Source organism: Clarias gariepinus, chromosome 11 (assembly GCF_024256425.1).
Source record: "Clarias gariepinus isolate MV-2021 ecotype Netherlands chromosome 11, CGAR_prim_01v2, whole genome shotgun sequence".
Lineage (NCBI taxonomy): Eukaryota > Metazoa > Chordata > Actinopteri > Siluriformes > Clariidae > Clarias > Clarias gariepinus.
This window is the reverse complement of record NC_071110.1, coordinates 19905986-19918603: the sequence shown is the minus strand read 5'-3', so window position 1 is coordinate 19918603 and position 12618 is coordinate 19905986. Positions and strand designations below refer to the sequence as shown.

Here is a 12618-nt window from a genome sequence, read left to right as displayed (position 1 = left end):
CCAATAAGTCTGCAGATTTCTGTGATCACATTTTCTTGAGACACATAACTGGACAAAGATTTACAGTCAAGATAATGTTGAAGTGGTTGTGGTCGCCAAATATCCTTGAGAAGCCCAGCCCAGAAACAAAACTTGAACTTCATAGAACATCTGTAAATAGCATTATTGTATATACATATTGTACACGCACCAGTTAGTCATAACTTTAAAACCACATACCTAATATTGTGTAGGTCCTGCTTGTGCTGCCAAAACATTTTTATCCTGGCAAGGCTTCTGCAAAACATCTAAAGGTATGCTGTGGTATCCGCCACCAAGGCACTAGCAGCAGATCCTTTAGAGGAGACCCATTTGTAGTGATTTTAGACATTAAGATGGGTCTCTTGTTTCCAAAAAATGTAATGGAAGCATTTTTCCCTGCTTTTTGTCCAGTAAGGTACAGCCTCCATGGATCAGATGTGGTTGTCCAGCACAACCATGCCTTAATCAAATTGCATCTGGATACCAACTCAAAAGCTTGAACTCCTTGTCATGTTCCTCGAATTCTTGAATAGTTTTTTGCTTGTTGTAGAAGAAATCAACATGGTCCTATAGAAAATGTAATTCCTCACCAGGCAACCTCTATCCATTGCTTTACATCATCCAGTTCTGATGATGCCTATCATGTGCTGATTGTAGGTACTTTCAGCATTGGCATTGGACTTAATGGGTATGCTGATCAGGCTGAGGCTAGGCAGCGCCATACGCAGCAATTTGAAATCCTGTGTTCTTTCTTATAACCAGCATTAAATTTTACTGCCAAAAGTTCGGCATTTCTCAGAAAATATATTAACTACCTTAACAATACGGTCGCTCCCACAGGTGACCATAAGGCCTGTAGATAGGTCCATGTCCATGTAAGATATGTTGTGCTTCCCTTTAAGGTTTGTGCTAGTACCTTCCAATGGGTTCGGACAAGAAAGGTACTTTGCTAAAATTCAATGTTAAGTTCAAAAGATTCCTAATTCAGGTCTATCCATATATAAAATGTGTGTGCACAAAAACGTTTTAAGTACTGTAGATAAGTGGATATCAACCAATCATCTGAATATAAACACAGCTGTCACAGATGTTCAATCACTGTTTGATATAAGCAATATGAGTTTATAAAGGCAAAGCTACGTTCTTTCTGACAAAATTTTTATCTTGCACTGCAACACAAACAGTCTCACCTTAACCTCTGCCTCAGATATGGTAATGAGGTTGCACAATCCAGTTTATATGACTGCATATTAGGGCTGCAACAACTAATCGATAAAATCGATAATTATCGATAATGAAATTCGTTGTCAACGAATGCCGTTATCGATTAGTTGGGCTGGTCACGTCACTGAGGCGCGCGACCACAAGATGGACAAATACACACAGATACACAGCCGCTCGCGCAATGGAGGTTACAGAAGCGTCTGCAGGAAAAAGCGCGCGCCCCGAGTCCTCCAAGGTATGGGAGCGATTTACATTAAACGCCTCTAAGAAGACGGTAACCTGCACGCTATGCAAGACCGAGCTTTCATGGCACGTCATGCACGAACACTTAAAAAGAAAACATGTTGGTGTTACGGATGGCAAAACGTCAGCAGGGTCAGTAAAAACTGTATCTCTCCATCGTGTAAAAGTTGAAGTGCTTTTAGTTTAAACTGTTTGCTAACTTCGGGACAGTCGCGCTAGATCTGTTCACGTGCTACTCGCTAACATCACATTGCGCAATCACCTCATGAGCAATAGTGATTAGTTAAATGGCTCTACTTTAGATTAGCTTAAATTAAACGGTGCGAATAACAGGAGAATATTACATTTAGTGATTGTTGTGGTTTTCAGCGAATGCAAATAACAGTATTTTTGTGACTATTAGCTTTTTGCATTTCTACAGTTTTTTTTATAGTCCACTACAAAGTTAACTTGTAATTTACTGTGGTTTTACTTATGCATACAGTTTTATTATACAAAATAACATTATTTTAGCTGTTTATATCTTATCAACTGAATATATCAGTGTATTTTTTAAACTATATATTATATACTACATTTCATTTAAGGTTTAAAATGTCAAAATTAAAGATTATTAAACTCTATATGAGGATTTTGCATTTAAAAATGTTTATTTTTATACATAAATAATACCCTGATTTTTTTTTTTTATAGTTATAAGCGAAATATCAAATTAAAGAAGCGGTTAGGTTTTATTCGATTAATCGAAAACATAACCGGCCAACTAATCGGGTGCATCTGGACAGGGTGCCAATCCATAGCAGACACATAGCCCGCATTCAATTAAATAAATTAATGTTTTTATTTTATATGATCAGAAAATTTCAACACAAGTCCTATGATTAACATTGGGTTAGTAAAACATAAAACAAATTGCTTGGCACAAAGGTTGTGCAGTTTAAATATCTGTATTACAAAAATGATCTAGAAAATTCTCATCTGTGCACACATACACATTATAAGGCAATTATTAAATACTGAATTTCAAAGAAAATTTAGTCAAAGGACAGTGAGGGAGCGAGAGAGGGAGACAGGAAGCAGTACCATATACACTTGTACACATATACAGGCTAATTATGTACATCTGTGTATAATGCATGTAATTATCAGCCATTCATGTGGCAGCAACGAAATGAATAAAATAATGTAGATACAGTTCAACAGCTCAAATTATGTTGACAGCAGAATAGAGAATAATGTGATCTTATCTTAAACTTTGACCATGGCATAGTGGATGCTAGCACATGAGCTAGTTTGAGGATTTCTGGAATTGCTTCTGCCACATGGCTAATATAATGAATGAGTAAGTTGAATACAGAGTTTGACATACATAAAAAGCCCTGGACATTCCCAGGAGACCTGCTCAATCATTTTTTTCCATCTGTGGCATGCTTGACCACTTTGCTGCTGTCTACTACAGATACTTTCCATGGCAACATAGGTAGGTCATCAACTGCATTGAAACAGTTTTATGGGTCACTGTTATTACAGTATAAATAGAACTTACAGTTTTTCACCTGAGTTGAATAAGGCATTGTGGGGTAGAGAGAGAATTGTCATGATTGACAAGGGTCACCACACATCAATATGATCATTATTACAATTTAGAGAATAAAAGGTTATGACAGATGACAAAGAGGACACAAATTACATAGGCATACAGAAATATAACTAGAGGGAGGAGACCAGGTTTGTGGATTTATAAGTGCAGAGCTCCTACAGTATAATGGGCTTCTGTGTGTAGAATGCACTGGTGAGGTTTCAAGTGTTACATTCATTTAGTTGGAGCCTGTTGAAATGTTATAGCCAACCACTTGGATCATGTCCCATATCTGTGGAAATAAATTTAAATGAATTAGGCTTATTTTTTTTTTTATTCCTCAGGACATCCCAATATAGGCCTTCACAGTTACATCACCAAAATATATTCACTACCTTAACAATACGGTCGCTCCCACAGGTGACCATAAGGCCTCTAGATAGGTCCATGTCCATGTGAGATATGTTGTGCTTCCCTTCATGGAAAAATGCCATAGGTATTCGACTATAAACACACACACGCACAAACACACAAATGGGTTTTTCTATTTTGGTTAAAAAAGGTGTGTGCATGGACCTGAAATGCTGGTATTTGTGACTTTAAACACTTACTCTTCTTCTTTTATAGTGCTGTAACAGTCATCACACATTCGCACCTGGAACTCAAAGCCCATGACGGGGTAGGTTGAATTTTTAGAGCTACACTTCCCACAAATTGCTTTACCACATTTTCTGCAATGGTGCTACAACACAAAAAAGGCATCTCCATTACTGACTAAAAAGAGCTAGTGCCAAATTGCCATGTCAGCTCTTGGTTTTTCAATATTGTATGACAACTTCTAGCACATTTATCAGTTAAACAAGAGAAATAAAAAAGACAACTTTTGTTAACCTAACACATACTTGTCGAAGACCAAGGGTCTTGGTGTCCCACATTTGCTTAATGTTCCAAAAAAACGGCTGTTCACATCTCTGACATGAGTCACTATCCAGCCAATGTGGGGCCTGTGTGCATATTGAGAGAAAACAGCAAACCATTAAAACACAGGTGAAAATGTTTTTGCTAGTAACAGTATTGGTGTACTGGTAAGACTTGTCACCATGTGGTCGGAAATAACTTATACACTTATACAATTCAAATACTACGTAACTTGTATTAGCCTTTATAGTTTTGTGTCCATAAATGTGTGAGCCAGTTCTGTGAACAATGTGGAAATGAGTCCTAATAATTCGAAGTCACATAATCATCATAGTTTGGGCCAAGGTTCAATGATTATTCTATTGTAGTATTCACCTGTATTCACCTCAGTGAACATTTAAAACCATAGATTAAAATATTCTTTCACATAGACCAAGAATTTTGAGTTAAGCAAATGGCCCTTTTATATCCACGTGTCCAACAGGTTTGCTCTCCTTAGTGATGCACCCACTGAAACACCTGAAAGAGCTCTGGTTATAGGAGACTCTATACTGAGACATGTGAAATTAGCTAGGCCTTTAGGGGCGCCAGCGGCAGTGGTTAGGTGTATCCCGGGAGCCAGAGCACCAGACATAGCAGGTAACCTTAGGGCTCTAGGACAGCACAGGTTCTCAAAGATAGTGGTACATGCTGGAGGTTAGTAAGAATAACTTTTCATAGATGTTTAAAGGGGTCATCCAGCCCCAATTTTTAAATGTTAATATGATTCTTTAGGGTCCTAATGAAAAGTTTGTAATATACTTTAATTAAAAATTCTCAAAGGTTGTGTAAAAAAAACACTACCTGGTAAAAACTAGCTCTGTTCTGCAACAGCAACCTGTTTCAGTACATGCTCCTTTAAATGCTTATGATTTCTGCTGAGCCCGCCCCCCAGTTCAGTGGGGCCTGTCTTCACAACACACATGGGGTATAGCCATGGGAGTGTAGTCCAGTGCGGGCAATGCTTTGGACTGCATTACCCACAAAGCATTGCCCACAACGCAGTGCGGGCAATGTTTTGTGGGTAATGCAGTCCAAACTGGAAAACGCTGGAATATAGAGCCTGAGCCTGTTTTCTTAAAGGGGTCATACGGGCCTACATGCACTTTTTCAAGCAGTTTGGACAGAAATGTGTGTTAGGAGAGTGTGTACACAACCGCTCTACAATGATAAAGAGCTGCCCAGTGATTTTCTTTTCATTTATTAAAATAACATGCCCCTTCTGAAATCAGGCCAATCTCAAATGCCTGGCAATGTGATGCCACACCGCATTAGGCCGCTTCTACTTTAGTTGATTGACACCGGTGTTTTAGCAAAGACCCGCCCCGAGTGAGAAAAAAGCTGTCGGGCATTGTCTTTCGCCGCTGGAGCAAAATGTCGCCTAAGCGAGTGTGGTGTACAGTTGTTGCGTGTAATAGCGAACACAGCAGTCATCATTCACTACCGACATCTGAGCCGCTGAGGACGCAGTGGCTGAATTTTGTTTTTGAAGCTAACGTCCCCGCCGATCTACCTAAATGCGTTCATGTTTACGCTAATAATTTTTCACTAGACTGCTTTACAAACGCGGGTCAATATAAAGCAGGTTTTGCTAGGAAGCAGCTCCTAAAAAATTTATCTGTACTAACGCTTCGTGTTCCTGCTTCATCTTCATCAGACTTGGTGAGTGTGATTTCTTTTTCTATGAATCTTTGCAGATCGCCTTTTCTAATAATCACGATGAATGTGGAGTGTACTGTAAGTTAACTTACACTTTCATAGAACATGGTTATGTAGTCTTCTCTACATCTGACTATCCGACCTGCGCTTCTGAGGAATAAATTGAAGTACGTGGGAGTGGGACATCAAATATCTTTTTGGATACTGGAAATACCGTCCACAGTATGTGAGGACTCATGACTATGAGTCTGACATGGTTGTCTACAACACTTAAGCTCCACAGGAAATGGTCCTGGCTCTGTACCTCTTTTAACCTGTCACCTGCAGAAGTTCTCTAAAGCCTCTGCCATCGTTGGCCTGATCAAGGAAGATGATGACAAAAAGTACAAAGGACTGATCCAGAACTTTGTGGACTGGTGCCAACAGAGCTGCCTCGAGATAAATGCAGAGGAAGACCAAAGAACTGGTGGTGAATTACTGCAGGCACAAACACACTTTATTATTACCATTTAGGTAAAAGTCATTGAGAGTGGACTCTTATAAATACCTGGGTGTTCATCTAAACAGCAAACTGGATTAGACGGACAACACAGATGTAATTTATAAGAAAGGGCAGAGCAGACTCTTTCTGATGAGGAGACTAAGGTTTTTTGGATTGCACAGAGCACTACTGGAGACCTTTTTTGACTCTGTGGTGGCCTGTGCCATTAGTCCACAACACAACTGGGAAGGTTTTTTTTTTGGAGTGGCCGGCCGACCAAAATTACCCCAAGAGCGCAGAGACAACTCATCCGAGAGGACACAAAAGACCCCAGGACAACATCTAAAGAACTGCGGGCCTCACTTGCCTCAATTAAGGTCAGTGTTCACGACTCCACCATAAAAAAGAGACTGGGCAAAAACGGCCTGCATAGCAGATTTTCAAGGCGCAAATCACTTTTAAGCAAAAAGAACATTAAGGCTCGTCTCAATTTTGCTAAAAAAACATCTTAATGATTGCCAAGACTTTTGGGAAAATACCTTGTGGACCGACGAGACAAAAGTTCAACTTTTTGGAAGGTGCGTGTCCCGTTACATCTGGCGTAAAAGTAACACAGCATTTCAGAAATAGAACATCATACCAACAGTAAAATATGGTGGTGGTAGTGTGATGGTCTAGGGTTGTTTTGCTGCTTCAGGACCTGGAAGGCTTGCTGTGATAGATGGAATCATGAATTCTACTGTATACCAAAAAATCCTGAAGGAGAATGTCCGGCCATCTGTTCGTCAACTCAAGCTGAAGCGATCTTGGGGACTGCAGCAGGACAATGATGCAAAACGCACCAGCAAATCCACCTCTGAATGGTTGAAGAAAAACAAAATGAAGACTTTGGAGTGGCCTAGTCAAAGTCTTGACCTGAATCCTATTGAGATGTTGTGGCATGACCTTAAAAAGGCGGTTCATGCTAGAAAACCCTCAAATAAAGCTGAATTACAACAATTCTGCAAAGATGAGTGGGCCAAAATTACTCCGGAAAAGACTCGTTGCAAGTTATCGCAAACGCTTGATTGCAGTTATTGCTGCTGAGGGTGGCCCAACCAGTTATTAGGTTCAGGGGACAATTACTTTTTCACACAGGGCCATCTAGGTTTGGATTTTTTTTCTCCCTAAATAATAAAAACCATCATTTAAAAACTGCATTTTGTGTTTACTTGTGTTATCTTTGACTAATAGTTAAATGTGTTTGATGATCAGAAACATTTTGTGTGACAAACATGCAAAAGAATAAGAAATCAGGAAGGGGCAAATAGTTTTTCCACACCACTGTACTTAATAGTGTCTATACATTTTGTCAGTTCTTATTTCTTTTATGGTTTTTGTTAAACATTTATTTAGTCCTAAAAGATAATGTGGTTATATACCTCCTCCCGTGGCAGGTCCATGTTCCACACTGCAATAGCTCCATCAGCCGAGCAGGAGACCAACTGCTTAGACAGTGGGAGGTACCTTAGAGCCTGCACCCTTTCACTGAAAAAAAATCAATGAAAAGCTTTCAATACCAATTGGCACAATATGAAATCTAATACCTACAAAAGGAAGAAGACATCACAATTTTAAACTGTACTGCTAACCTCTGAACAGTGGCAATGAAAACATTAAACAGGTTAAACAGTATTTTTATATACAAAAAGTTAATCTATTCATAAAGCTCAGTACAGTTAATCCCATATATGAACCTGTTCTGTTTTAGAAGCATGTTCGTAGATCACTCTTAAGTGCGACAAAGTCAGTCTTATTCGCTTTTGACAAAAATATCCAAAGTAAAAGCATACTAATCCACTTGACTAAATCTTTGTCCTCTTTTCCCACACTGCCATCATGTGTCCAAAAATCGTAACCGCGCCTAGGGAAATGAATCTCACACACTGACACGTCACACAGTGTTGTCTATGCACCTTTAAATAGCAAGGGAAATCGCAGATGCCTATTTGTTTTAGAGGAAATTTTCCTATTTTCCCATGCAATTGGCATGCTGACAGCAGGAATGTCAACCAGATCTGTTGCTCGTGCATTGAATGTTAATTTCTCCACCATAAGCCTCCTCCAAAGGCGTTTCAGAGAATATGGCAGTACATCCAACCGGCCTCACAACCGCAGGCCACATGTAACCACACCAGCCCTGTACAGATCTGGCCTTTAAAAACGCACGTTTTCGGAAAAGGGATCGCGCGGCAAGCTGTGAAAATGCCCTTCAATACCTGTAGGGGGCAGTCATGTTTCAGTCTAAAGTATTGTGTGTCTACTGAAGCTGAAAAGTTTATGTCTCTTAGGCGCCCATTGACAGCAAGCGACAGAGCTCATAAACGTGTCAAGCTCAAACTGATATGTATTTATTCTTCATTTTCATTCAGAATTATTATTATTATTAGTAGTAGTTCTCCGAATTTATTATTATTATTATTATTATTATTGTTGTTGTTCTTGTAGCGCACCCGCACGTGTGCAAAAGTACTACAAAGATACTATAACAGTATTGTTTTTATGCGCTTTTAAACGCAGCCGGTTAGTGGTGGCTCAGTGGTAGGTGATTCGCCTACCATGCGGGAGGCCCAGGTTCGATTCCCAGCCAGTGCTCAAAATGCTGGTGCTATGCGCTAAAATGCCACGATATAGCCAATACATTATCAGGTTATGCTTCAGTACTAAATGCATGTTTGCAATTGAGAATTATTTTTTTCTTAAGCTATGAAACACATTAGCACTCACCTCACAGTTGCTATAATTTAATGATAATCATAAGCAAAAAGTGTAAAACAAAGGATTCACATTTATTACATTTTCACCCAGAGCGGGATTCGAACCAGGGTCTGGACGATTTAATAGTATTATTTAAGCAACGCCACACCACGTGGAAAGCGGCAAAAATGCTTCAATTTCATTGGCATTCACTGAGTGTCAGCTATTCACGACTGGCCCCCCGCGGAACGCAGAATCTTTGACTGCGCTTTCTCCATTCGTTATTACAGGCCCTGGACTTCCTGGCCCACAGCAGCCCACATCATAATACATTGGCTCATTAATGTAGAGATAAATTTTTAACACCAGTTACTAGTATAAAAATATATCACAATACAGAAATCAATGCTATTTAAACATGTTATTTGAAGTATCACTGAACATATATTGGGTCATATTAGTAAAACAAAGAAACGAAAAAAAAAAAGGACATCAAGACAAACAACATATAAATCTATAAAGACAATATTTTTAAAGGAATGGCAATAAAACTGAACAGGTAAGCTGAAATAAAATCGGTAGCAGCAGTAGCTCATGCTAGTAAACTAGTTACTTATTTTAATTATTATGGTAGTCAATATACGAAATAATGCTGGGAAACATTATTTCAATTAATATTGACCACCATAATAATAACTAGCACTAGTTAATGCTGCTACTAATTTTATTCTGTTTGATTGCCATTCTTTTTACTTGGCTCTGGTAGATCAGGGGAGACGTGTTGGTCATCATCAGCATGTATTATGATGTGGGATGTGGTGCGCTGCTGGATCCAGCCTCACTGTCCCTGACCTGTTATAGGCAGAATCTGTTCATTTGAAGCATTCCACAGCATTTACCTCTAAATCTTTCTTATTTTCGCGTAACCTTTTCTTCTTCCTCCTTTTCATTCATGTAAATTATTATTAATTTGCTCAGAAAATTTGCTGCATCGAGAAAGGATCAATATCTAAAAATTTAAAGATGCCCACGTGTGTGGACAAAGAATACAAAAGTGTATAATCTTTAATAAAGTTAGCCTAATACAATATTGTTTCCAATGCTGAAGCAAACATGCTTTTGTTTTAGTCTATTCATTGAATACAACGCGACAGCGCGCTCCGAGGTGAAGCGCACCCACCGTTACTGTAATCCCCCATCTCACCTTTACAACAGGTGTAGGGCTGCAACTAACGATTATTTTGATAATCGATTAGTTGGCCGGTTCTGTTTTCGATTAATCGATTAATCGAATAAAACCTAACCGCTTCTTTAATTTGATATTTCGCTTATAACTATTAAAAAAAAAAATCAGGGTATTATTCATGTATAAAAATAAACATTTTTAAATGCAAAATCCTCATATAGAGTTTAATAATCTTTAATTTTGACATTTTAAACCTTAAATGAAATGTAGTATATAATATATAGTTTAAAAAATACACTGATATATTCAGTTGATAAGATATAAACAGCTAAAATAATGTTATTTTGTATAATAAAACTGTATGCATAAGTAAAACCACAGTAAATTACAAGTTAACTTTGTAGTGGACTATAAAAAAAACTGTAGAAATGCAAAAAGCTAATAGTCACAAATATACTGTTATTTGCATTCGCTGAAAACCACAACAATCACTAAATGTAATATTCTCCTGTTATTCGCACCGTTTAATTTAAGCTAATCTAAAGTAGAGCCATTTAACTAATCACTATTGCTCATGAGGTGATTGCGCAATGTGATGTTAGCGAGTAGCACGTGAACAGATCTAGCGCGACTGTCCCGAAGTTAGCAAACAGTTTAAACTAAAAGCACTTCAACTTTTACACGATGGAGAGATACAGTTTTTACTGACCCTGCTGACGTTTTGCCATCCGTAACACCAACATGTTTTCTTTTTAAGTGTTCGTGCATGACGTGCCATGAAAGCTCGGTCTTGCATAGCGTGCAGGTTACCGTCTTCTTAGAGGCGTTTAATGTAAATCGCTCCCATACCTTGGAGGACTCGGGGCGCGCGCTTTTTCCTGCAGACGCTTCTGTAACCTCCATTGCGCGAGCGGCTGTGTATCTGTGTGTATTTGTCCATCTTGTGGTCGCGCGCCTCAGTGACGTGACCAGCCCAACTAATCGATAACGGCATTCGTTGACAACGAATTTCATTATCGATAATTATCGATTTTATCGATTAGTTGTTGCAGCCCTAAACAGGTGTGAAGTCATCAAACCGGATTCGCTGCTGGGGAATTCGCAGAATTGGGGGTTTTAAAACAAATTAACAAGACCGAGCAGACGTCAGACAGGGGGTTTGGTTGGTTAGAAGTGGCGCTGACGGGGGGTGGCGGGAGGGAGTCTCGCCCGGGGAGCAATTCAGTGTAGAACCGCCACTGCCTATTCTCCACCACATCACGTACTTCCCTGATCTCGGACTAAACTCCGCGCTTTGCTTTTATAATGTGGAGCAAGCCCGAGATCATATTAACGTAGCATTCATCATTCAAAGTTATTCATATCAGTGTATAGTTAGTGTGATTTGAAAAGTGCTATAACTCCACCTGCCACAGTTTCAGCCAGTGGAACAATCTGACTACATGTGAAGTGCCATGAAAAAGTATTTGCCTTTCTATTTTTTTTCTTTGCATATTTGTCACACTTGTATAGGTGGAATTTTACCTAAACACTTTAGGTGAGAACGTATAGGTTAATATGTATAGGTGAGAACAGCTGATTCACACTTGGGGAGAGTGAATAATTTGCATTTGAATGTTGTCTGGCATTGTAAGCACACGCAGTGACACTAAAAGAACAATAGGATTAATAGGAATAGGAGGCACTAAAGAGGAGGATTTTAATTTAGACTATAAAAAATTAACCTGCGTCTATTTTTAGGTGTGCCAGCTGCCACTTTCTAGTTAGAAGTTTTCAATACAAATCTTATAATGCCCACATGACATGCTGGTGAGCTACCCATGCCAATGATCCCGGGCTTGCACCCTGCACTATAAAATACGAGTACGACGGCCATCCGCGGACAGCAGCTCCTGCCTCTGTCTGCTTGCGCTGGCTCTTCTTTGAAGTCCCTGGGGCGCGTTCCATTTGCCCCATTTGCATGCCGCACTTCCCGAAAGCCCGGGATCTTTAGCAAGGAGAGCTCTTCTTCACCATTCGTGCCTAATTCCGCCGCCCCACTTCTTCGCATATCTGAAGAAGAGGCCGCCTTTGCCATTCTTTTTACTTGGCTCTGGTAGATCAGGGGAGACGTGTTGGTCATCATCAGCATGTATTATGATGTGGGATGTAGTTGCCATTCTAACTAGTGAGCGAGGAGCGATATTGATTTGGGCGCACGCCGTGACAGGCTGAAAAAAAAATATTGTCCTCAAAAATGTAACAGATGAGGACTCTGATTAATGTGCAAAAACTATATAAGACTACATGCCTTTATAAGACTCAACTTTTATTTAAGCGCACTCACAATAACGAAAAAACGTTGTGATTTTATAAATGTTTGAAAGCAAATAAGGTGCGCTGTTCTGTATTGTTTTTTGGTGAACTCTAGCGCGTCAGAAAATGAACGCAAACATTTTTTTAAATGGTCAGAGTCAGTCTGCTTGCTGTTTTCCCGACGCGTTTATAATCATTAGTCTACTTCTGCCGGTGCGCTCCGGAAAACTTTATGCA

At 39.4% G+C, this 12618-nt stretch overlaps 1 protein-coding gene across 1 annotated transcript in view; it reads right to left on the bottom strand.

Annotated features, from left to right (window-relative positions):
• Positions 1–2541: 2541 nt before the first annotated feature.
• Positions 2542–12618, bottom strand: part of wdfy1 (WD repeat and FYVE domain containing 1) — a 114228-nt gene continuing 104151 nt past the window's right edge. The window contains exons 8-12 of the mRNA XM_053507206.1: positions 7586–7691; positions 3970–4071; positions 3679–3809; positions 3463–3571; positions 2542–3359 (exon numbers count right to left, since the gene is read on the bottom strand). Of these exons, the coding sequence (XP_053363181.1) occupies positions 3306–3359; positions 3463–3571; positions 3679–3809; positions 3970–4071; positions 7586–7691 (502 nt within the window). The 3' untranslated portion in view covers positions 2542–3305. The remainder of the gene's footprint in view (positions 3360–3462; positions 3572–3678; positions 3810–3969; positions 4072–7585; positions 7692–12618) is intronic.